Source organism: Periophthalmus magnuspinnatus, chromosome 22 (assembly GCF_009829125.3).
Source record: "Periophthalmus magnuspinnatus isolate fPerMag1 chromosome 22, fPerMag1.2.pri, whole genome shotgun sequence".
NCBI lineage: Eukaryota > Metazoa > Chordata > Actinopteri > Gobiiformes > Gobiidae > Periophthalmus > Periophthalmus magnuspinnatus.
In genome coordinates, this window is record NC_047147.1 from 25,341,156 (window position 1) to 25,367,820 (window position 26,665).

The following is a 26,665-nucleotide window of genomic DNA, read 5'->3' on the forward strand; positions in this document are numbered from 1 at the left end:
ATAGCGTCTGTCTCTGCTGCTGTGAGTGAGGGGCTTATACCTGTGTTATAGCGTCTGTCTCTGTCTGCTGTGAGTGAGGGGCTTGTACCTGTGTTATAGCGTCTGTCTGCTGTGAGTGAGGGGCTTGTACCTGTGTTATAGCGTCTGTCTCTGCTGTGAGTGAGGGGCTTGTACCTGTGTTATAGTGTCTGTCTGCTGTGAGTGAGGGGCTTGTACCTGTGTTATAGTGTCTGTCTGCTGTGAGTGAGGGGCTTGTACCTGTGTTATAGTGTCTGTCTGCTGTGAGTGAGGGGCTTGTACCTGTGTTATAGCGTCTGTCTCTGCTGCTGTGAGTGAGGGGCTTGTACCTGTGTTATAGTGTCTGTCTGCTGTGAGTGAGGGGCTTGTACCTGTGTTATAGCGTCTGTCTGCTGTGAGTGAGGGGCTTGTACCTGTGTTATAGCGTCTGTCTGCTGTGAGTGAGGGGCTTGTACCTGTGTTATAGCGTCTGTCTGCTGTGAGTGAGGGGCTTGTACCTGTGTTATAGCGTCTGTCTGCTGTGAGTGAGGGGCTTGTGCCTGTGTTATAGCGTCTGTCTGCTGTGAGTGAGGGGCTTGTACCTGTGTTATAGTGTCTGTCTGTCTCTGCTGTGAGTGAGGGGCTTGTACCTGTGTTATAGTGTCTGTCTCTGCTGTGAGTGAGGGGCTTGTACCTGTGTTATAGCGTCTGTCTCTGCTGTGAGTGAGGGGCTTGTACCTGTGTTATAGTGTCTGTCTGCTGTGAGTGAGGGGCTTGTACCTGTGTTATAGTGTCTGTCTGCTGTGAGTGAGGGGCTTGTACCTGTGTTATAGCGTCTGTCTCTGCTGCTGTGAGTGAGGGGCTTGTACCTGTGTTATAGTGTCTGTCTGCTGTGAGTGAGGGGCTTGTACCTGTGTTATAGCGTCTGTCTGCTGTGAGTGAGGGGCTTGTACCTGTGTTATAGTGCCCGTCCGTGCTGCTGTGAGTGAGTCCGCTGTCACTGAGCTCCTCTTCGTCGTTCAGGATCAGTTTGACCTGGTTCACTCGGTCGATGTTGCCGCTGCATTCAGACATCAGCTTCACCTGGAGACCAATAATAATACTTTAGAATAATAATAATAATAATAATAATAATAATAATAATAATAATACACTTTACTTAGGGGTCTCAAACTCAAGTTATCTGGGGGAGTCTGGGTGAGGCTGGGACGCATCAGGTATTCCACAAAAAAAAAGCTTTGTTAAAATCTTCTCAAAAGTCATCGCTGTTTTCAACATACATGAGGAAATATGCCAATTCTTGTGGATTTTATGGATATATATCGTTATTTGTTGAGTCTTTTGTGACGGGAGGACACAGCGCGAGTGACACGTGTGTTTGGGGTTTACTGATTTGGCGGAACCTTCTACACGCAACATGATAATCCCACACTAGACCCCATTTGAGACTCCAGCTTTACATTATATACACTGACTCACTCTGTAGCAAACTTGAACACTCAAAGAGCCATTTGGACCTGGTTTCCACGGAAAATAAAACACTGGGAGGCGCAAATACTTTTTCACATCTAAAATGAAGATAACACTGAATAAATTTTGAATATTTTGAACTTTTTAAAAAAAAAAAAAAAAAAAAAACACCGAGTTGAATGTCTCTTTCAAATGAATTAAAAAGCTGAACTTATTTGCAAGAAAACTGAAATCTAAACTTCAAACAAACCCACGAATCCCACACATTTCAGCTTTGTCGAGGTCTAAACGGAGTTAGCAGCTTTTACACAGGATGAGGGGACGTTTAGCAGCTGTATTATTAGCGTTGTCCTTACATATCCGTGTTGTTGCTGATAGGGGGCGCTGTCGCAGTGAGACGGGTTCAGGCATTGGAGCATTTGACGTTTCAGAGACTCGTCCTGGAGCCAGCTCGGTCGCTCGTTTATGGATTTCACTAAAAACACAAGAAAAATGAAGATTAAAAATAAGAATGGGATTGTTTGAAGGACAGGTTTAAAACGAGAGCAGTAAGTTGGTCCACCCGAGCCGTGTTCTCCGTCCGCTGCGACGTGCGTGACAGAAATTACGGTAAAAACATGCAAAATTAAAACACAAAATTCACGTCAACTTCATGCAAAAAAAAAAAAAATGGTGCACATCTTTCACTTTATCTACAGTTGTCATGGTAACGAGTGTCGAGTATAAATAATGATGTTAAAGTGAAAATCGTACATGATCGTGATGGCGGTCAGGTGAGTTTTTAGTGAAGTTAAAGGTGCACTGTGTAACCTTTCTGGTCAAGCTCGTCTCTGTGGAGATGTCATCGCTTTATCTAGATAGAATGTCCCACAGTATGGCATTAAAAATATAATACGTAAAGGTAAGCAGGTGATACTACCAGACGAGCTGTTTTCAAGCTATTTTTTTAACGTGTTAGCCTTTAAAAATACCTAAAAAAAATATGTCAGACAGATACGTTTAGCGTCATACCGTGGGACATTCCAAGCGACGGGATAAAATGTCCGCGGAGATGGCAAACCGGACGGCAAAAAATGTTACATAGTGCAGGTTTAAGAGATGTGTTGAAGTGCGTTTGGTTCACGTGAGGTTCAAACAGCAGACTCATGCAGCAGTAGTTTACCCTGTGCTGCGTTCACTGCCCTCACTGTGGCTCTGTAAAACGACTCAGAGCTCTCCGTCACCTGGATATCTGGAAGGAGGCAAGCGAAGGTTAACACGACGGCGAAGAGGCGGGGTCAGAAGAACTGTGAGTCGCTATTAATCATTTCTTACGTGTCCAACCTCGTAGTTTGATCATTACGATTAAATGTGTTACAGTATTTCTAAAAGCTGTGTACAGTATAGGAAAACATTTATATTTTTTATTTCTCACACAAATGTTTGGGTCTTGATGTTTGGTTTCGTTGCATAATACTGTACTTATTTTAAAAAATCTACGAAGGTTTGAACTTTGAGAGAGTTTAAACAAGAGAGAAATGTGAGAAAATGTTAACGCCTGTGTGAGAAAAGTGTATAAAGTGTGTGGTGAGGGGTTTTTACAGACAAAAACATAGAGAATAACTGTAAAAAAATAAAGCTGACTCGCAGATTTTTTCAAATACTGAGATAAATATTCAGATTCAAGTCGTTTTAGCTCGTATAGACGTTCATTTTTACAGTGTGAAACGTGTGAGAAAATGTTGAAAATGTTAACGCCTGTGTGAGAAAAGTGTATAAAGTGTGTGGTGAGGGGTTTTTACAGACAAAAACATGGAGAATAATCGTAAAAAATAAAGCTGATACTTTGCGGATTTATAACGGTCAAAGTGAAAACAGAACCGGTTCCTAAAAACGTTCCTAGCAAACTCAGTTCACCGCAATGAGTTTATAAGCTCTGTACAGAACTCAGAGGCCAGGAAACAACAACTAGCATGCTAACAGCTCACTTCTGGGTGTGTGGATGATTAAAACGGGCTTATTTTGACCTCAAGAGCTGCTTATACCTGGATAGCAAGACAGTTTTGGCTCAAATTCTGGACTGTACACGCCTTAAATTTGAATTTCAATTGATAGAAAGTTTGGATATAATTTTTGTTGTCGGTGACGTTTTAGAACTCAGCGTTATTTCTAGGATTTCGTACTTTTCGTCACTTAACTGAACCAAACCGAGTCAGAATTACAGAAAATATTTAAAAAAAAAAACCCTTGCACTTTCTATCATCCGTACCTGACAGAGCGCTGAAGAAGGTGGCGTCATCATCATCCTCGTGGGAAGAGGATCCGCCCACGTCCACAGTGTGATCCCACTCCAGAGGGATCGAGTCCACGCTGACCGGAGTCTCCCGCCCGGAACGCTCCAGGGGCGGAGCTAAGAGGTGACACTGAGGCTCCGCCCCCTCCAGGTGCGAGCCCGCCCCCTCCGCTCTCTTTCTCCTCCTCTTCCTCTTCGTCTCGGTCCAGGACAGTCCACGGCTCAGGTCTGGAGCGCTGTCCAAGTCTGAGTCAGAGAAGTCGTCCAAGATCTGGAACAATTCAGACTAAGTCCTTAAAAAACATTTCACTGTTTGATTTTCTAACTTTCTGTTGGTTGAATTAACAGTTTTGTGAAGCGACGCGACTGTTGAATTGAATTTGACATATTGTAAAATTTCAAACTCAAAACAAAAGAACATTGGTGCTATCAAAACTGGTAAAATAAAAATCCTCTTTAAAATAGAAAGTAAAGACAAAATAACAGTAACTTCTCTAATATTATCATTTTGTCTTATTTTAGTTCAGAACAGTTTTGTTTTGTGTTTTTCCTGAACTGATACTTGCTCAAAGGATTATCTAGTTTTAGCACACTTTATTTGTTTGTTTTTATTAACAGCCTTAGTTTAAATTCCATATGTTTGTTAGTATTGTCATGATATTAAAATTTTAAATAAAATTTCAACACTAAGGAATTGACTCCATACTCGGTATCGATTACAATACCATGATGAAGAAAGAACAGTTTTAATAATACAGTGTAATGAGCCTTATACTAGTTTTAAAGCTCAAAATTACATGGTTTTTTTTACAGTATCAATACTTGCTAAAATTAGCATCTACCGTAAATTTCGGACTATAAGCCGCTACTTTTGAACTTTGAACTTTGTGGGCAAAACAACAGTGCAGCTAATTTATAGATTTTTACTGGCTAATGGCCACCAGGGGGCGCTCTCTAACAGTAAATGCAAAGGTGAGACAGACATGGGGAAAGATTATGCACTGAAGAATACGCTAGTTTTCACACTCAACATGGAAAACACACCAAGAAATACAAATGATGCAGCTTTTAAGATAAAGGCAATGGATCAAAGAAGGAAATAGAGCCACTGCACGTGAGCTCAGCATCAAAGAAGGAAATAGAGCCACTGCACGTAAGCTCAGCATCAAAGAAGGAAATAGAGCCACTGCACGTAAGCTCAGCATCAAAGAAGGAAATAGAGCCACTGCACGTAAGCTCAGCATCAAAGAAGGAAATAGAGTCACTGCATGCACACTTGGCATCGGTGAATTGATGGTGCGATGTTGGAGGCGGCAGCGGAAAGAACTTAGTCAGTGAAAAAGACGACAGAGGAAATAAAAGCAGGTGGCCTGTATTGGTGCTGTTTTATTTCCTAAATATGCAGGTATGTTGATCCCATGTTGATGGCATGTTGATCCCGTGTTGATGGCGTGTTGGTGCCATGCTGCCGATTCTCAGGCACAGGTTGAAAGGTGTCTTAAATTAAAACTAAAAAAAAAGTCAGCGTACTGTATTTCTGTGTAAATATCTTACGTTACAACATATTTGTAACATACGTATATTCAAGTGCGGCTTATATATGTACAAAATATATTTTCTTTTCAAATTTAGCTGGTGCTGCTCATATTCAGGTGCGCTCAGTAGTCCGAACGTATTCATTTTAGTACTGATCAGTAACAGATTTTCAATATTTTTTCAGTACTCCCCATGTCTTATTGCTAAATACTGACCGGCCTCCTGTGCACGAGCCTGTGGTGGAACCGGGCCACTCTCCCAAAGACCTCCTGACAGTACGAGTGCATCTCCTCCAGCTCCTCCTCCATCAGCGCCGCATCCTCAGGAGAGCTCTTCTGGATCAGAGTCTCTCCAAACACGATCAGGGCGTCGATGGCATTAGTGTTCAGCATGATCTCCTGCTGGAACACCTGAGCACAAGGCAAACGTTCACATCACACGTGTCAAACTTTATGTTATTATTCATACTTTGCAGCTGATGTCATCGACGTTTTCTGGGAGTGTGATGCTAACTGTAGGCACTGCTCTGTCTAATAATTTCAGTCATAATTTCAGATGAAGAGTACGTAATAATATAACTCAATGGGATATTTAGTGTTTTAGAAAGAAATGTTCAAAACTCACAAATTGGCGTATTAACATGAAACAAAAGCTGGAATAATGTCTTCTCATCGTTCTAGTTCTGCTTTAGCACCAGATCAACAGAAATAATAAACTACAGTGGTCCCTCGCAGTCAGAGAAACAGCGGAATACACGAGAGTCAATGTTAATGAATTAAACAAGAGAGAAATGTGAGAAAATGTTAACGCCTGTGTGAGGAAAGTGTATAAAGTGTGTGGTGAGGGGTTTTACAGACAAAAACATATAATAATTGTAAAAAATAAAGGTAAAGACTTTGCAGATTTCGCTTATCGCAGGTTATTTTTAGAACGTAACCCCCCACGATAAATGAGGGGCCACCGTATAAATATACTGGTTCTTACGTTGAGCTGTCTCATCTTGTCTTGCACGTCGCTCTCGGAAAAGTGCTCCACGTTGGTCAACTGCAGGTCCATCTCCGTGAGCCAAACCAAAATGCCCTCCCGCGTGCCCTCGAACTCCTCCCTCTGAGACGTAAAGTGCTGCACAGACACACAAAAATGCTTAAAAAGTCTGAAAAAAATACAACATTTCAAAAGATACATATCATTTTTGGCATGTGAATTGTCGTCTGTGCTGATTTCATAGAACCACAGTTACATTTGTAAGCAAAAACCGCTCGCTGCAAACTCGAGAAGCATCTTAGTGGAGACTTATAAAACACCGATGACAACATAATTACATTTTTCATCAGGGAACAGTATTACAACTTCAAATAAAATAGCTTAAAGTTACTGTCATAGAGTCAGGTTTGTGGAAATGCAAGCGCACTCGCAGTCAGTCATGTTTTTATTTAAATAAACGCTACCTAACTTATTTACTACTAACTTATTTGGAGCTAAAACATTACTGTGGCTTTAAACATAAAAGCTATAACGCATTTTTTTATCAAATCGCTTTAAATATCCACCAGAACTGAGTCATTTTATGCAACATTTTTGATAATTTCCCCTGTTTTTACGTAACCTGTCGCCTCCCAGAGCAGCTGCGTCAGGCCCAGATGTGCAGATTCACTCATTCATACGCATCCACTGTTTAATCTGACTTTATATTCCGGCCATAAAGCTCTGAGGTCACCGGGGTCGACCAGTCAGATCCAGCCAATCACAGGCCTCCTTTCTGAACCGGACCAATCAGCCCCGCTCTCATTAAGCCTAGTTTTATATATAGAAAAAGCCCATCTGCTCAGAGACAAACGTGACCCACATATTAAGGATTAAGACTTGAAGAGATCTGGAGTCATCAAGTATGTAAATAAGTAAATATAACTTCAAACTAGGCGTAAGAATACAAGAGACAGTAGAGAGTAGCAAAAAAACTTGAAAATGATACCATTATTCCTCGTTCAACTGACCTTTAACCTCCTGATGATGGCATAGACTCTTTTCTGCAGTCTGTCCCACCGCTGGTTTCCCTCCTGCACCATCAGCTTCAGCCTGCAGGCGGCGTCCGTGCGCTGCTCCCGGGCCAAACGCCGGTACTGTTTATTCACCAGCTCCAACTGGGTCAACCGCTCGTGCACCTGCCTCTGAAACGCCTGGGAAATAAGCACAGTGGAATATAAGACACAAAAGAGACAAACGCCGGGGAAATAAGCACACGAGAGGATGGAAGACGGTTGGCGACGGTACGAGATCTTGTGCTACAGATCTCAAGAGACCGAATAGCCACGGGGGTTGTGCGTAATGATCTTGGAAAATTTTGAGATTTGGATTGGACAAAAAAAAAGGGGGTTAAGTGATGGTCAGTTACATTTCTTGAGAAGCTGTCATTCCAAAAAGTCAAAAAAACGTGAAGCCAACTGAACTACGCATTTTACGTATTATGAAAAATGTCAAAATCTCGTCTTGTTTTGTTCTTGTCAGCCCAATTTGGAATTCCGACTGTGAGTATCATAGCAACCAAAGAGCCAATCCGGAGCGAGAGTGTTGAAGGTAACGCCCCTTAACGCTGCAACACTGTCAATCACAACCTCAGGGAAAGAAGGTGCCTGATTTGTCTGTTATTAATGTTCCTGTCTTGAATCACAGACAAAACAGCAGAGTAAAAAACTCCAGGATCATTTAGAGCGGGTTAATACGAACATTTTAAGACCAAAATGAAAGGCTCACTGCAGCAGTTACAGAGAGAGGAGTGACAATTTTTCAATGTAAAGTGAATTGGAGCCGTAGTGGGTGGAGCCAGGAGCGGGCCCCTGATCACTTCCTATTTGGAAAGCGGAGTCTATGGTCTTGTTCCACCTCTACTAATAGTTAAGGCAATAGCGTAAGATTTTGACTTCTTTCATTTTTACAGCAACAAACAGTTTATTTCCTCTTTTGCAGATGACTCATGAATTATCTGTGTGTCAGTGAGAGTCCAGCTCTGCTCAGAAGTGGGTCAGACACGCTCAGACACAGGGTCAGGGGCTGGTCTCTGGATGAAGGCAGATTATTCTACTGTATAATCTGTAATCCAGCCCACTCACAGATTTGAGTTTGTTTTAATAAAATGATTCACCTCAAACTTCTTGAGCTCCTCCTTGGCGCAGGTGTACAGGACGTTCTCAGACTCGGGGTTTGCTGCGGTGAGTTCTGCAGATTTGAGCCAGTCCTCGAACCGAGAATAATCATCCAAAAATTTACACCACAGTCTTGACGTCTCCTCAATCCTAAAACAAGAGACACAATAGATTTAGATTTGTGAAGATTTGTTTCTGTTTCAGACCTGGTTCAGACCTGGTTCAGACCTGGTTCAGACCTGGTTCAGACCTGGTTCAGACCTGGTTCAGACCTGGTTCAGACCTGGATTAACATTTATTTTTGTAACTCAACAGGTCACAGTTGTTTAAAGCTACGATCTGTAATTACACTGGTCAACCTGGAGGGGCCAGGTGAGGGGAGGGGCCAGGTGAGGGGAGGGGTCAGGTGAGGGGAGACAGGAGGGACCAGGTGAGGGGAGACAGGAGGGGCCAGGTGAAGGGAGACAGGAGGGACCAGGTGAGGGGAGACAGGAGGGGCCAGGTGAAGGGAGACAGGAGGGACCAGGTGAGGGGAGACAGGAGGGGCCAGGTGAAGGGAGACAGGAGGGGCCAGGTGAGGTGAGGGGCCAGGTGAGGGGAGACAGGAGGGGCCAGGTGAGGTGAGGGGCCAGGTGAGGGGAGACAGGAGGGGCCAGGTGAGGGGAGACAGGAGGGGCCAGGTGAGGTGAGGGGCCAGGTGAGGGGAGACAGGAGGGGTCAGGTGAGGGGAGACAGGAAGGACCAGGTGAGAGGAGACAGGAGGGACAAGGTGAGGGGAGACAGGAGGGGCCAGGTGAGGAGAGACAGGAGGGGCCAGGTGAGGGGAGGGGCCAGGTGAGGGGCCAGGTGAGTGGAGGGGTCAGGTGAGGGGAGACAGGAGGGGTCAGGTGAGGGGAGACAGGAGGGGCCAGGTGAGGAGAGGGAACAGGTGAGGGGAGACAGGAGGGGCCAGGTGAGGGGAGACAGGAGGGACCAGGTGAGGGGAGACAGGAGGGGCCAGGTGAGGGGAGACAGGAGGGACCAGGTGAGGGGAGACAGGAGGGACCAGGTGAGGGGAGACAGGAGGGGCCAGGTGAGGGGAGACAGGAGGGACCAGGTGAGGGGAGACAGGAGGGACCAGGTGAGGGGAGACAGGAGGGACCAGGTGAGGGGAGACAGGAGGGACCAGGTGAGGGGAGACAGGAGGGGCCAGGTGAGGGGAGACAGGAGGGGTCAGGTGAGGGGAGAGGCCAGGTGAAACCGCGCCCCCTGTCTGCCTTATACATAAGCCTACCTCATCCTCCTCTCCATAGACATGGCGCATATGTTCCTCCATCGCTGGTCCAGGCTGGACGTGGTCTGCTGGAAGGAGTCGCTCTCAGCGTCACTGGAGCAGGCGTCCGAGTCGTGAAGCAAAACATCACACAGAGTCAAGACGGAGGCCACGCTGTCTGTGTGCTGGTCTATGTCACGCTGAAGGTCCTGGAAGAACACACGGAAATAAAATATAAAATAAAACGTCACAGAGAGTCAAGAGTGAGGCCACGGTGTCTGTGCGCTGGTCTGTGTCATGCAGAGACACTGAAGGATGGGTCAAATGCAGAGAATGACTTCCCCTCACTTTCAAAATCAGATACCCCTGGTTAGGAAACACTGGTTTATAGTGTACTGCAGGTCCTACCAATATGAAATCTAAGAAATATATCTGGCATCTCAAAAATAATGTAACAATTTGTGAAGCGAAAGATGGAATTGTTGAAATTACACGGTAAAATCATCAAATGTAGTTTTCAACACGTGAAGTCCATATCGGCCATTACACTCCTCTATTACTGTCTCAGATGTGGTACAGTTTCGTTTTTGGGGGCTTTTACTTTGGCGGGATCCTCCTCCTTCAGTCCACTCTGAGAGCCTCTTGTAAATGTAGACGCTAAAGATTTTTACAGATATATTTTTCCCTCTTTGTCGTCTGTCTGCTGCTGTCTGTCACGCGTCTCCATCTCCTCCTCCATCTTCCAAAAACTATCTCTTATTTTTATATTTTTGATATTTTTTTATCCTGGATTTTCTAATGTCTGAAATCTGACAGAAACGAAGTTGGTTTGAGTTGCAGATCAGAGCAGCCTGAACTTTTGGAGAATTTTAACTGCGTTTTTCGTTTCAATAATTGTTTTCATTTTGGCGTAAAAATAATAAACTAAAGGGTTGGTCTAAATCGCTATGGGAGGTTCAAGTCTCTAAAGATGAAATAATACGAAATAATACGACTGGTATCCTGCTGTTTGGAGTGATCTAAACTAAGACTAAACCAGGACTAAAACTGGACTAAACCTGGACTAAACCTGGACTAAACCAGGAATAAACCAGGAATAAACCAGGTCTGAAACAGGTCTGAACCAGGACTAAACCAGGGCTAAACCAGGACTGAACCAGGACTAAACCAGGGCTAAACCAGGACTAAACCTGGACTAAACCTGGACTAAACCAGGAATAAAACCAGTACTAAACCAAGACTAAAATAGTACTAAACCAGGACTGAACCAGGACTAAACCAGGACTACACCAGGACTACACCAGGACTAAACCAGGACTAAACCAGGACTAAACCTGGACTAAACCAGGACTGAACCTGGACTACACCTGGACTAAACCAGGACTAAACTAGGACTAAACCTGGACTAAACCTGGACTAAACCTGGACTAAACCTGGACTAAACCAGGACTGAACCTGGACTACACCTGGACTAAACCAGGACTAAACTAGGACAAAACCTGGACTAAACCTGGACTAAACCTGGACTAAACCTGGACTAAACCTGGACTACACCAGGACTACACCAGGACTAAACCAGGACTAAACCAGGACTAAACCTGGACTAAACCAGGACTAAACTAAGACTAAATCTGGACTAAACCAGGACTGAACCAGGACTGAACCAGGACTACACCAGGACTGAACCAGGACTAAACCAGGAATAAAACCAGTACTAAACCAAGACTAAAGTAGTACTAAACCAGGACTAAACCAGGACTAAACCAGGACTAAACTAAGACTAAACCAGGACTAAACAAGGACTTAAGCAGGTCTAAAGTAGATCTAAACCAGGACTAAACCAGGTCTAAACCAGGATTAAACCAGGATTAAACCACATAGAATTTAAAATGGCTAAGGCAGTGAAAATCAGGGCTAACCCAGGAGTCAAAGGTCACAATGGAAAACTTATCGTGGCAATTTTAGTCATTTTAATACGATAGTTTAGAACATATATCTGATTTGATTCATTGAACATTTTATTTAAGCTTTACAAAATAGAAACTGAACACATTCGTTTTATATTTTTTCTGATCTAAAAACCTTCTCTCCTGCGTCTGTGTCCAAGGAAACATCTTGTATCGGTGAGTAAATGTTCTAAATGGACTTGACTGCACTGGTCTAACAGAGTGACCTCCTTCTTACCCTCCTTTCCTCCATTTCTTCTGTTTCTCTCTCTTTCTCTCTCCTCCTATTCTCTCTCTCTCTCTTAACCCTTTCTTTACCTTCCTTCTCTCTTCCTCTCTCTCCTTCCCTCATCTAATCCAAATTTCCTCTTATGTCTCTCCTTTTTTTCCACTTCCCTTCACTCTTCTCTCATCCTCTTTTCCCCCTCACTCTACATCTGTCTCCCTCTCTCTTTCACCCATTTTGTCTCCCTGTTTCTCTCTCTTTCAGTCTCTCTCTCCCTCCTTTCTTCTCTTTCTCCATCTCCCTCCTAACTGTCCCCTTTCTCATTCTCTCTCCTCTTTCCTCCCCATCTCCCCTCTCCCCTTCACTCTCTCCTACTTTCTCTAGTCTCTCCCTCTCTCAAATCTCCCCCTTTCTCTCACTGCATCCCCTCCTCTGCTCTTCCCCTCTATCTCTCTCCTCCCTCTCTCCTTTTACCCTCATATCTGACAGTCTGCTCTCTCTCTCTCTTCCTGCACACTCTCGCTCCACACCGGATTTTTAAAGTTATTTTTCAGTTAGAACATGATTTTTTTTTTCTCCGCTGCAGGACGACAGATGGACAAAGGCGTTAAAAGCACTGCTCTCTCTCTTTTTTTTTCTCTCTCTTGCTTTCTCTTCTCTTTCTCTTCCTCTGTGATGTTGAGTAGATTTTACCTGTGGTGGTGGATATGGATTATTATTATTATTATTATTATTATTATTATTATTATTATTATTATTATTATTATTATTATTATTATTATTATTATTATTATTAATTTTATTAATTTTATTTATTTATTTAATTTTTTTCATATATATATATATTGTATTAATTTATTTTTATTTTTATTTATCCATCCATCCATCCATTTTCTTCCGCTTATCCGGGGCCGGGTCACGGGGGCAGCAGTCTAAGCAGGGACTCCCAGACTTCCCTCACCCCGGACACGTCCTCCAGCTCCTCCGGTGGGACCCCAAGGCGTTCCCAGGCCAGCCGAGAGACATAGTCCCTCCAGCGTGTCCTGGGTCTTCCCCGGGGCCTCCTCCCGGTGGGACATGCCCAGAACACCTCCCTAGGGAGGCGTCCAGGAGGCATCCTGAGCAGATGCCCGAGCCACCTCAGCTGGTTCCTCTCAACGTGTAGGAGCAGCGTCTCTACTCCGAGCTCCTCCCGTGTGACCGAGCTCCTCACCCTATCCCTAAGGGTGCGCCCGGCCACTCTGCGGAGGAAGCCCATTTCAGCCGCTTGTATCTGCGACCTTGTCCTTTTGGGCATTACCCAAAGCTCATGACCATAGGTGAGGGTAGGAACGTAGATTGACCGGTAAATCGAGAGCTTCGCCTTCCGGCTCAGCTCCTTCTTTACCACAACGGACCGATACAGCGACCGCATCACTGCAGACGCTGCACCGATCCGCCTGTCAATCTCCCGCTCCATCCTTCCCTCACTCGTGAACAAGACCCCGAGATACTTGAACTCCTCCACTTGGGGCAGAGACTCACCACCCACCCGGAGAGAGCAAACCACCTTTTTCCGGTCGAGAACCATGGCCTCGGATTTGGAGGAGCTGATTCTCATCCCAGCCGCTTCACACTATTTTTATTTATTTTTTTGAGAATTGGGCCAAATGCACTAGATATTTATTTTTTATGTGTGTTTTATGCATTTCAGGTGGGAAACAGAAACAAAATACACAGACAATGTTTCCTTTTTTAGTTTACATTAGCGCAAAAGAAATCCATAAACTCATCTCTGTTTAATGTAGAGTAAACGTTTGCTTCTGGAGTATATTTGCAATCTATAATATGCACTTAATTTTACTAATCTAATCTAAATGACCGTGACCACATAAAGTCTCACCATAGGTTTATCCTCACTGACCACTAGAGGGCAGTGTTCAGTCTGTGGCTGTCCAAAACACTGTGTCAGTTACATGACTTGAGTAACTGTACTTCAGCGTACTTAAGTGTACTTTTATCACATCATACTACTACTTACTAGTTAATATTATTCTATGTGTCATATAGAGTCATGTGTGGGCCCAGTCTCTCTCCTCACTCTCTCTCCCATCTCTCCTCCCTCCCTCTCTCTCTCTTCTGTCTCACCCGTTGTTTTTTGAGTCTCCTCTAGATCTCCTCGCTGTGGCAGACATTATAGACCACAGTTTCGACAGTTTGATCTCTCTCTCCTCCTCCCTCTTTCCCCCATCCTCCTCTCCCTCCTCCTCTCTCTCCTCCCTCTCTCCTCCCTCTCTCCTCCGTCTCACCTGTTGTTCTTTGAGTCTCCTCTGAATCTCCTCGCTGTGACAGACGTTGTAGACCACAGGTTTGGACAGTTTGGTCTCTCTCTTCCTCTCCCCTCTCCTCCTTTTCTCCTCTCCTCTCCCCTCCCTCTCCCCTCCCTCTCTCCTCCCTCTCTCCTCCCTCTCTCCTCCGTCTCACCTGTTGTTCTTTGAGTCTCCTCTGGATCTCCTCGCTGTGACAGACGTTGTAGACCACAGGTTTGGACAGTTCGGTCTCTATGCGTGAGAGCCATGTCTTCAGGTTGCTCATGTTCTTGTCGAGCTGCTGCACAGTGACCAGAGTCTCCTTGAGTTTACACACCCTGAGAACACAACAGCACATCTGCTTAGAAAAGCAGGAATCCGCACGTTTACTACACATGATAATACAAGTGCACAGGAGACTAAACACATGAGAGAAAAAGTCACAAAAGGGGTCGAATCTGCAGCACAAACGGTGAACTTGTGTGATGATGACATCGACCAGGGGCGTCAAACTCATTTTCACAGAGGCCACATCAACAAAACGGTCGCTCTCAAAGGGCCAGGTGTAACTTTAAGACAGTATAAATGTAACTAAATGTAACCAAAAGTAATGTAAAATAAATGCAACTACTTTTTAATCATGTAATTTAACCATTTCTATATTTATTACTTATTCAAGTTAGAAATATTACCTAAGAATTTGCATAGATATGAAAAAATGTCTGTGTAACTGTACATCTCCTGATAAACTGATATTTTAAGACCTTTTCATTTATCTTGTCGCAGGCCACATTAAATAATGTGGTGGGCCACATTGGGCCCATGGGCCTTTCATTTGACACATGTGACGTAGATTGAGTCAAATCAGCGCTACGTCCTGTATTTTTTGCTCTTTTCAGATTTTTTTTCACTTAACTGATGTAAAACCATGATAAATATTTACCACAGGTACTACCTCACCAAACCAAGTACTTATTAGAACTTTAACTACTGCAGTAAAAAGGTAGTGATTGAACCACAGGGCTGGTCGTTCAAAGTCTCAAATGATAAAATCACTTGTGGACTTTTCTCTGGTTTGTCTCCCTTTAGATGTTATTGCTGTGCCTACAATGCATCCAATTTCCAACAATGTTACACAGTATGGCTTTTAAAGACAAGCCGGTGGAGGCCCAGGTTTGCGGAGAAGCGAGCCCACTTACAGTAAGGACACATATTGGTTTGTATTTAGCGCAAAATGTTCAAACTGTCTATTGTGTGATTATTATTATTATTTTTAAAGTGTTGACTACACGCTCTGTACGAGTGTGATGACAGAGGCTCACGAGGGGACGGGCACATTCCAGCTCCACTGACACACTTCACACACACAGAACAATACAACAGCCCCGCAGAGACACACACGGCCCAGCCCAGGAGCTCCACTTATCAGAACGTACACCAAAAGAGGTCAGAGGTCAGTTCTCACGGCTCTAAAGCGGCAGCACGTGGCCTGGTTTAGTTTAGAAATATTTACATTTTTATTCATTTCACTTAATGAGTCCATAATTTACAAAATATTCAATCTAAGGCTGGATGATCTCCCCCTAATACAAAAACACAAACTCTTTAAAAGCGCACTGAGGAGCTTTTGATGTCTGCTTGTCTCCAGGGAAACCGATCTCCATAGAAACAAGCAGGTTCTGTTTGACAAAGATTGACAAGTAGAAAATAAATTGGATTATATATTTTTTTAAATCTAGATTAGTTATGACTGGTCAGATTAACGGAAAAACAGACCTGGAGTTGTGTTTTGTTTCATTCACATGTTTGAGTCACACTTTATTATTAGTCCGTCTTCATCCCTCAAAACGCTCTGTTCCACCTTGTGATGTCATCAAGTGGTAGTTTTCAAGTTAACAGCTCCTTTTAGCTTCTGTTAAGTAAACTGGCAATTGCAGAGCTGAAATGATCCGAGTGATTCTAGAAATGAAGGTGTGTGGAGTTTAAAAACACAGCGGAGCACGTCCTGTATCGCCACACGATGACATCACAAGGTGGAACAGAGCGTTTTTTTTTCTGTTTGAGAGAAGAACTCAGCCTAAATGTGCAGAGTTTGTGCGTTAAACGTGTGAATGAAACAAAACACAACTCCAGGTCTGTTTGTGATGAGGAAACATTAGAACATAGATCAGAAAACAGTGTAATCTGGGCCTTTCAAATGTAAAGAGTAAAATCAGCCTGTGGACAGTGTTCCCATGAGGAGGGCGTGGCTCCTCCTGTATCTCCACCCTTCCTCCACACGTTTAAAGACCTGTACAACTGCACCGCTCCTCCACTAAAGCTTTGTTTGAGTTTGTAGAGGTTCACGTGTGGATCATGAGCCTGTATTTCCACTCGGCAAAAATCTACAAACCCGTTTAGACCTTCTACTTTGAAATTAAAAGTTCATAGTTGTATAAAAAAAAAAAAAAAAAAACCCAACAATGGGGTATTTTATCATTAAGGCCATGTTGGAGGTCAGATCTGTGGAGAGGCAAGCTGCATGTATGAGATTAATGCAGTATTCTAGGAAATGAATGCAATGCAAATAACTAAAGCAGTATTATGCATTCTAGTAAAAGTAATATCATCTCCATGGAGACTAGCAAATGCTGGAACTCCCCAAAAAAAGTAACACAGATAGATACTTCCCAGCGTGTTTCATCTTTACCACAGCATGTATCAGTCAATGCTAACTAAAGGCACTGGTCTGTCTGAAGCTGTTGCTCAAGTTAGACTTTAAACTGAGGTTTGTTTTAACACAATAAAGAAATGACTAAAACTTCAACAGATGAGATTATTTGTGCTGTTAAACAAGCCCCTCTCAAATCGCATTAAAGTCACAAGCTAGCTAGCATTACTGTATCCGGCTGTGTTTGCTAATGTGTGCATTGGGTCACCATGGTAACCGCTGAACATTCCCCCAAACACATGCATGCAGTCTACCCCAGCGTGACGTCACTGTAAAGTATCAATAAAGGAAATGATCAAATGTGTCTTTTGAATCTGAATACTTCCTGCATTCATAAAAAGAAATAAACTGTAATATTCCTGGCCTGTTGTTCTAATCTTTGAGTGCATGAGTTCACCCTTCGTGGCCACGGACGCCGCCATGTTTCGCTGTGAATATAAAATACAGCAAAGCAAACCAAAACACGCTGCACTGACGCTCGCTCCTCCCCTGCTGCACGCTGCTCTGTCTCTCACTCAAAATACCCACACACGCTGCGGCTAATGCTAGCTCTGTGTCCCTCCCTCCCTTCTTTTCTACCCCGTCTCTCCCCCTGTGTCCCTTCTGTGTCCCTCCATATCAGAGCGGGGGGGGGGGGGGGGCCCGACCGAGGCTGTACCCAGGACAGAGGCACTCACGCTGGGCTCGAGCTGCCGCCGCGGGTCCTGGAGGAACAGGTGCTGATGTGGAAGATACTCCATGTTGCTGGTGTTCTATGTCCCGCCCCCTCTCTCCCTCTGTCACTCTCCTCTCTCTCCCTCTCTCCTCTCTCTGACTCCCCCCTTCACCGTTTCTCATGCTTTTCTCCTCCCTCTCTCCCTTTTTTCTCTTTCCACACTCCTTCAAAACCTCCATCTCCATCTCTCCCCCTTCCCTCTGTCACTCTCCTTCGACTCTTTTCCTTTTCTCTCCATATCTCTTTCTCTTTCCCTCCTTCTTCTCTCTCTTTCTCCCTCCCTCCCTCCCTTTCTCTTTCCAGTTCTCTCGCTCTTATCTTCCCTTCTTACTCTCTCGTTCTCTCTCACTTTCTCATTGTCTCTCACTCTCCCTCCCTCCCTTTTCACACCTTTTCTCTCTCTCTTTTCGTATTCCCCCTTTCCCTTGCTCTCCCCCTTTCTCCCCGTCCCTCCCTTGGCTCTCCCCCTTTCTCTCTCTCCCCCCTCCCTTTCTTTCTCGCTCTCTCTCTCCCATTGTCTTTCCCTCTCTCCCATTCTCTCTTATCGTATTACCCCGTTTCTCTCGTTCTCTCCTCCTCTCTCTCCCTCCCTCCTTTGCTCTTCCTTTTTCTCTCTCTCTCTCTCTTTCTCTTTTCCATTCTCTCTCTTATCATCTCCCCACTTCCTCTTATTTTCTCTCCCATTTCCCCTCTTTCTCTCTCCCTCCCTCACGTTTCTCTTTTCCTGTTCCCTCTCTCTTTCTCTCGTGTTTCTACGGGACTAAACCAACAAACGTACAGCACTTCAGAGTCACACTGAGATCCAACGTTTATGTAAATTTGTCCGAACACATTCTGTACTGGACAGGAGACACGGCACGGAGGAGACTGATGGACAACGGTCTACAGTCCAACAGCCAATCAGGACGCAGAACACAACGGTCTACAGTCCAACAAACAGCCAATCAGGATGCAGAACAAAGCCGCGCCCGTCCCAGTCCACCGCACACGCAGACAGAACACAGGTGCACACGTCTTTATGGTTCTGCGATAATTAAACCTCAGCAGGAAGTACATCTGCTGTTTTATTTTCCATTTTGAACGTAAGAACCCCGAGGACACAGGAGCAGGCGCGGCGGGACAGAAGGTAAACAAGCGCGGCTATAAAACGCCGTTCGTTTTTTCCGTGAAGCGTTTGCTGCGGTTAAACAAAGCGCGGCGTTTCTTTATGATGGAGGCAGATGGTGGATGGAAGGAGGTGATTTAACGATTTAACGAAGTCCTGTAACGGCAAAAAAACACTTAAATGTGAAACGGCGCGGAGCAGGGACAAACAATCAGCGGCTAAAACGTGAGCGCGAGTTTGTGTCGACTTTGCTATCGCCGGGTTAGCGCTGAACGGCACTTACCAGCAGTGGCGCAGGATTTTACAACAACCGTGAATTAATCTGAAAACCTATAACCTCCGAGGACCTGGAGTCAGATTTTGGGTCGTCTAGGCCATAATACATTTTTTTTTTTTTTCTTTACAAGATCCTGGTGTCCACATAAAACCTTCTTGTTTCCATGGAGATATGAATCATGTTTTCTGGAATATTCAGCTGTACGGCAATAAACATCTATATCTACGGAGACAAGATTATTAAAGTGTCTGTGGTTCAGTTAATACAACACAGTATATATAAGTTTAATGCCATACTGTGGGACATTCCAGGCGAAGCAATAACTCCGTCCGAAAAGTTTATAGTACAGATTTCCCCCGTTTAATCGATACGTGGATCTTTTTACAAATACGTGCAAAGTTTGACATTATAAACCCGCGCGTTCGCTTCAGTCGTATTTAGAATGGCGTAACGTCTTAAAGGGGCGTGCAAAATACAGTGAAACAAACAAAGCGCCAAGTTTAAAATCGGGCAAAAGACAAAAAGACGTTGAACTTTGTGAAACTAAACGGCGCATTGGGCTGTGCGTGAGTTTGCGGCGTATTTCACACCCGAGGAATGATAATCTCTATTTTTGAACCAAGAGTCGACCATAAAAACTGAAAATTACTGTTTTGGTCGGGGAAAAAGGACGTGCTTATGTTTGTCCGTTGTGACCTAGTTTACGGAAAAACACAGGCGTCGGTGAACTTTGAACTTATACAAATTATTTCTGGAAAAACTAAATTTAAATTCAACTCGTAGTTAAAGGTCCGGTACCGAATTTTTCCCCATGTGTTTGAGCAAAATGTGTCTCTGGAGGTCAAAATAAGCCCACTGTTCGCTGTCTGCGTCTGATTATAAAGCATTTTATTGTGCGAGAAACAGGAATTGCACATTAGCATGCTAGTTGTTGGTAGCTTCATTAGCACAAACGAGTCTGTGGGGTCAAATGTCAAACTCAGGCTCAAAATTTAAATACACAGATTTATTCTTTTGTCTACACTTATTCTCCCACTGCCACTCGAAAAGAGAGGGGGATAGAGAGAAAGAGGGAAAGAGAACGGGACAGCGGAAGAAAACGAGAGAAGGAGTGACAGAGGGAGAGACAGAGAAAGAGTATGGGGACAAGCGAAAAAAGAAAAGAGAAAGTGAGGAAGAGGGAGAAGTGAAGGCAGGGAGAAGAGAGGGAAAGAGAAAAAAGAGATGGAGAGGAAGAGAAAAGGGGGAGGGAGGAGAGGGGGAAAAGAGAGAAGCAAAAAAGCAGAGAAAGAAGGAGAGCCGCAGAGGGAAAGAAAAGACAAAGAGGAGAGCGGGAGGAGGAGAGAGAGAGACAGAGGAAAAGAGACAAGCACCTGCGCCGTCTGCTTTTCTCTCTCTCGTTCACACAAAGAGCAGTGATCAGAGCCGGAGGAGCCGCAGCCGCCCCGGGACAAAAGACTCGTGTCAGGGGGAAGGAGGCCGCCAACCCCCCGAGTCCCGGGACAAAAGAGGAGCAGATTCACCCGGACTAATCCTGGATCCACCGCGATACTCACACTTAACATGACAAATAAGGCTCCACTCAGGTTTTACAATTTAATCAGATAATCTCATGTGGAGCGCGGGCTCTGTACGGCTCTGTACGGCTCTGCACGGCTCTGCACGGCTACGACTGTGTAACTCTCTGTAACTCTCTGTATAACTCTGTGTAACTCTGTACGACTCTATGGGAGATTCACTGTTTTTAAATAAATCTCCAAACTTCTGCTCCACAAATGTTGAATCTTCTCATTATTAGTCTGGGATTGGCTCCACAAACTTGTCGTATTAATCTCATGGTTTAAAGTCCTTTTGTCTCACAACAGTCACGTCTTTGTGGTTGAATAACGACACCACTTTCTGAAGATATTATCAAAAAAATGTATTTGTCCCACGGGCCTTGAGTTTGACACATGTGTGGTAGGTGGTGGGGGTGCGCTCTATTGTTAAAAGTCTTACCACCCCCTTAGCTCCTCCAACAGAAAATGTCTGACGTTGCCCTTTGTCATCAACACGGAAAACTCCATCCAAAATACAGACAGTTTAGGTTCGAGGAAGGCATTTTTCTGACAGTTTAAACCTACATTTAACAAAAATAAAGGTGCTATCATTTATTTTCCTGAGGCTAATCATAAATATTGTGTCATTTATACCTTGTTTACATTATGGTTGCTAGGTAACACACCTCTAGTGTCATATCTGCTGTCCATGAAGATTTATGACCAAAATTCCAAACTTTCAACAGGATTATACAAAAATCAACATGGAAAATCTATCTGGTCAATATTTTTTGCTCACTCAGCTCTTAAAAAGCTGCCAAACTCTGCGGGAAAATCACGTACCTGGCAACCTCAACCTTTAAAAGATGAATTAACTAGAGAAAAATAGGTGAGACTTTTTTTGTAAAATCTGAAACCGAATGGCGTTAACAACGTTTTAGATAAATGAGTCAGCGGGACAGTGTCAACAGAGCTAATGCCGGATGTAGAGTCCACATCCAGGCGTGATAAAAAGGACTGAGAGGAGAGTATGAGGAGCACAGAGGGACAAAAACCTTACAAACATAACAGGGTGTGAGTCAGCTATAGACCAGAGGGGCTTGAGTAAACTGCTGATGTCACAGAGGAAGAGGAGCAGAGATAACAGCGAACTCTGGAACTCACGTGATGTGGAGCGGGAGGCTGGACAGAGGACGTCGACATTTACTTTATCAAGGAATGCTACCGCTAAAGTGCAACATGTAGCAGTCACGAGGTCGTCATCGGCACAATCTTTTGGAAATCAAGAGGAATCGGATCGAGAAGATACAATTTAAGTCAGGATTAGTTTATCTTCAGTCAGTAGAAAGGACGAGTTGGGATAGCGGATTGATCATTTGGACCGATTAGCTCTGCACACGTCACTGTTAGCGTCACTACTTCCTGTCCAACTGTATCTCTGTGAGGTTTTGTCCAAGTCACGCCAGGTGGATGTCACTGACAAGTTAAAACGCTACACAAATAAAATTAATACTTCACCGGAGACAGTTCTGTGTTTAGAAAGAGACATGTTTGTGCCTCGATGCTAATGCTAATGCTAATTTTGAGGCATAACGAACATCAAAACAACACCACAAACTGAAGTGTTCTACAGCTTCTTCTAAAAAAACAACCGGGTAGTCTTTAATTTACTTCATTTGAACAGGTCGTTTACTTTATATTTTACATGTTTAATAAAAGTTAGCTTTAAGACACAGCACGGTGGTTAGCTTAGCGTCTATGCACAGAGCTGGGGGCCACAGTCTGGACACGCCTGCCCCGACTTAGCTGAAAAACTCTACTTGAGCTGACGGTGTAAAATCTAAGTCTGTTCATTAGTGTCACAAACAAAGTGCACGTGTCTTCGGAGCGCTAATCAGATTGTGTTTCTGCTTCGTGATTGGCTGAGGGCTCAGACTGGAGAGCTGCAGAACCGCGCTGGATTAACCTGCAGGAGGTGAGGCCCACTGATCTACTAATACACTTTAACCTGCGGCTAGCACGCGGCACGCTAACACGCTAACTCCGCGCACATCTGCAGCAAACCTCGCTCTTCACTGTGGCCCAAAAGCATAAACGTGTCGGATTTAAAGCCCCCCCCCCCCCCGTATTACACCGGACCGCTTAACTTGAAACCTACCACTTCATGACATCACGAGGTGGACCAGAGCATTTTCAGGTTTGGAGATATAGACAGACAGGGTCACTCAAACATGTGTGAATGAAACAAAACACAACTCCAGGTGTGTTTTCGATGAAGTAACAACATTGTAACATGGTTTAACGCTCACCAGAGTCGATCTTTAAAGGCGCTGTAACTGTTTTTTACTGTCTTAAAATCGTGAAAACAGAGCAGGTAATTCGTATGAAACGGAACTTTCCTAACGCAAACCCAATTCCATCCCATTCCATTTATGTTCTGAGTTCGTAAGCCTTACTTCCTGGTTTGTGGAGGATAAAAACACCCAGTGATTGCAGACAGAAGGGCAATAAACAAGTTCACTTTTATCGTCTTTTTATGGCTAATATCAGTCCTTGTATCTCGTGCAGTTTGGTCAGGTGACTCACTGATCACACTCCTGCACACGGCCCTAAGTCTCGTGCCCGGAGTCTAACAGGATTAACCCTGATTCAGAAGCTTCGTCTCTGGGTAAACTGTGACAGAGGAAGGGCACAACAGTGACGCTACAGCACTTATGCTACAGATATGGACCTGACGGACGCCTGTGAGCAACAGTGACAACGACACCATTTTAAGTGAAGTGAAGAATTCTAATGCTAATTTTGTTTGTTATGTTTTTAGACCAGATGCCCTTCCTGAATCCTAACGCAATCAACTCACATGTTAGGATTTTTTTCTCAAATGATACAACAACAGATTTACCGTGGTTGGAATATTTTTAGCAAATTCAAAATATAATAATAATAATATATATAATAATATTTAATAATAATATAATATTATTATTATAATATACTTATTATCATCATTATCATTATTATTATTATTTATTATTATAATTTTTTATGTTTTTAGTAGTACTGGAAAACATGTGTCCTTACTGTGAGCAAGCATGCATTTCCACAAACCTGACTCTTATCTGCCACATTATGGTATCCATGAAGAATGTTCCGAAGTACGGCTTTAATTTTGTACTTCCAAGAAAGTATAAAGTTAAAGACAAGACCAAGGACCAAACCAAGACCAAACTAGGACCAAACTACAACCAAACCAAGACCAAACTACAACCAAACTACGACCAAACTACGACCAAACCAAGACCAAACTATGACTAAACCAAGACCAAACTAGGACCAAACTAGGACCAAACTAGGACCAAACCAAGACCAAACCAAGACCAAACCAAGACCAAATCAAGACCAAACTATGACTAAACCAAGACCAAACTAGGACCAAACTAGGACCAAACTAGGACCAAACCAAGACCAAACCAAGACCAAACCAAGACCAAATCAAGACCAAACTATGACCAAACCAAGACCAAACTAGGACCAAACTAGGACCAAACCAAGACCAAACCAAGACCAAACCAAGACCAAACCAAGACCAAACCAAGACCAAACTAGGACCAATCTAGGACCAAACCAAGACCAAACTAGAACTGTACCTTTACGGCTACATGAAATATCCTGTATATTTTGTTGTCCATTTTCCACTGTTGAGTTATTATGTAATCGACCTTAATGGATAATTAAATTCTATTTTCTGACTTTGTAAACACATCCACTTTCACAACAGTGTAATTTCACATTTCTCATAGAGGAGATATTGCAGCGTAATCTCATGGCAGCAGCGGCACAACGGGTTTAATCTGCAGCTCTGTCCCCCTGAGTGACACAGAGGGTTTTATATTTATAGATTCTGACGGTTTAATCCACATCTGTAACATCTGGAAACACACGTGGGAAGTACACATGTTCAACACAATATTCAAACTACAAGCACTCACAAGAAAAAACAGACCAAACTGGGACAAATCAGGACTAAACCAGGACTAAACCAGGACTAAACCAGGACTAAACCAGGACTAAACCAGGACTAAACCAGGACTAAACCAAATCTATGTCAGGAGTAGACTAAACTGAGACCAGACCAGGACCAGACCAGGACAAAACTAGGACCAAACTAGGACCAAACTAGGACCAAAACAGGATCAAACCAGGACCAAACTAGGACCAAACTAGGACCAAACTAGGACCAAAACAGGATCAAACCAGGACCAAACCAGGACCAAACTAGGACCAAACTAGGGCCAAACTAGGACCAAACCAGGACCAAACCAGGACCAAACTAGGACCAAACTAGGACCAAATGGGACCAAATGGGACCAAAACCAGGACCAAACTAGGACCAAACCAGGACCAAACCAGGACCAAACCAGGACCAAACCAGGACCAAAGTAGGACCAAACTAGGACCAAACTAGGACCAAACTAGGACCAAACTAGGACCAAACTAGGACCAAATGGGACCAAAACCAGGACCAAACTAGGACCAAACTAGGACCAAATGGGACCAAAACCAGGACCAAACAAGGACCAAACTAGGACCAAACGGGACCAAACCAAGACCAAACTAGGACCAAATGGGACCAAAACCAGGACCAAACTAGGACCAAACTAGGACCAAATGGGACCAAAACCAGGACCAAACAAGGACCAAACTAGGGCCAAACTAGGACCAAACCAGGACCAAACCAGGACCAAACTAGGACCAAACTAGGACCAAATGGGACCAAAACCAGGACCAAACTAGGACCAAACCAGGACCAAACCAGGACCAAACTAGGACCAAACTAGGACCAAATGGGACCAAAACCAGGACCAAACTAGGACCAAACCAGGACCAAACCAGGACCAAACTAGGACCAAACTAGGACCAAATGGGACCAAAACCAGGACCAAACTAGGACCAAACCAGGACCAAACCAGGACCAAACCAGGATCAAACCAGGACCAAACGGGACCAAACCAAGACCAAACTAGGACCAAATGGGACCAAAACCAGGACCAAACTAGGACCAAACTAGGACCAAACTAGGACCAAAACAGGATCAAACCAGGATCAAACCAGGACCAAACAAGGACCAAACGAGACCAAACCAAGACCTAGGACCAAACTAGGACCAAACCAAGACCTAGGACCAAACTAGGACCAAACCAAGACCTAGGACCAAACCAGGACCAAACCAGGACCAAACCAGGACAAGTGTGGTACATTGCCTATGGTCGACTTATTTGAAATTACTTAAGTTGAAATATTTTGAACTTGTTGCCAAACATGTTGAGTTCAAAGACTCCAAAGGATGTACTTGCTGATTTTAGCAAAAACACAAATTATTTTATTAAAAAAACACATTTAGCAGTTGATTCATGTTTGTTCCACGGTTGTAATAATTTTCCCAATGAATATTAACAAAACACAAGTATTTGGCCTGTATGATAGCATTAGCATGTATGGATGTGTGTTGTATGATAGCATTAGCATGTATGGATGTGTGTTGTATGATAGCATTAGCATGTATGGATGTGTGTTGTATGATAGCATTAGCATGTATGGATGTGTGTTGTATGATAGCATTAGCATGTATGGATGTGTGTTGTATGATAGCATTAGCATTAGCATGTGTCGTGGTACCTGGCCTGTATATGATCAAACAGGTGTTGCCATCGGTCGTTGACGTCCTTCAGTTTCTCATTGACCTCGGCCTCTTTGGTTTTGTTACTGGCCGAAATCAGCTGCTCCCCGAGTTTCTTCAGATGAGTTTTATTCTCACTGAACAGGTTTATCTCCTCCATACAGTCCTGAAATTGGACACCAAACACGTTAAAGAAGTGAAGTGAAGCAAATTGCTCTAAAATCATTTCTTTCTTCAACCCGTTCAAAACAGCTGTGAGATGTGACGTCAGCATCATAAACTTATGTTGTGCCGACTATTTATTTAATCCCTTTTGTGTAAATTTCACACGGGACTCTCCAAACGTAAACACTCTTAAAGGGACGGGGCACGAACACAATATGATGGGCCTTCACAGCTGTTGTCCCAGTCGAAATATCCTGGTGTATGAGGACAGTCCTGTCTCTTTTTGGGCAAAGACACTTTATAAATTGTCTTAGCTTGACCGCAGATTTTTCTTTATAAAAATGTATTGCT

The 26,665-nt window shown here is 43.8% G+C and overlaps 1 protein-coding gene across 2 annotated transcripts in view; it reads right to left on the reverse strand.

Moving 5' to 3' along the window:
- Positions 1 to 26,665, reverse strand: part of LOC117390440 (nesprin-2-like) — an 86,303-nt gene that overhangs the window by 7,023 nt on the left and 52,615 nt on the right. The window contains exons 33-43 of one of the 2 annotated variants that reach the window (XM_055230888.1): positions 26,149 to 26,315; positions 14,303 to 14,465; positions 9,689 to 9,876; positions 8,415 to 8,565; positions 7,270 to 7,452; positions 6,260 to 6,397; positions 5,491 to 5,685; positions 3,716 to 4,010; positions 2,630 to 2,698; positions 1,824 to 1,942; positions 951 to 1,080 (exon numbers count right to left, since the gene is read on the reverse strand). In XM_055230888.1, coding sequence (XP_055086863.1) covers positions 951 to 1,080; positions 1,824 to 1,942; positions 2,630 to 2,698; positions 3,716 to 4,010; positions 5,491 to 5,685; positions 6,260 to 6,397; positions 7,270 to 7,452; positions 8,415 to 8,565; positions 9,689 to 9,876; positions 14,303 to 14,465; positions 26,149 to 26,315 — 1,798 coding nt within the window. The remainder of the gene's footprint in view (positions 1 to 950; positions 1,081 to 1,823; positions 1,943 to 2,629; positions 2,699 to 3,715; positions 4,011 to 5,490; positions 5,686 to 6,259; positions 6,398 to 7,269; positions 7,453 to 8,414; positions 8,566 to 9,688; positions 9,877 to 14,302; positions 14,466 to 26,148; positions 26,316 to 26,665) is intronic. The other variant, XM_033988183.2, reaches the window with a different exon arrangement.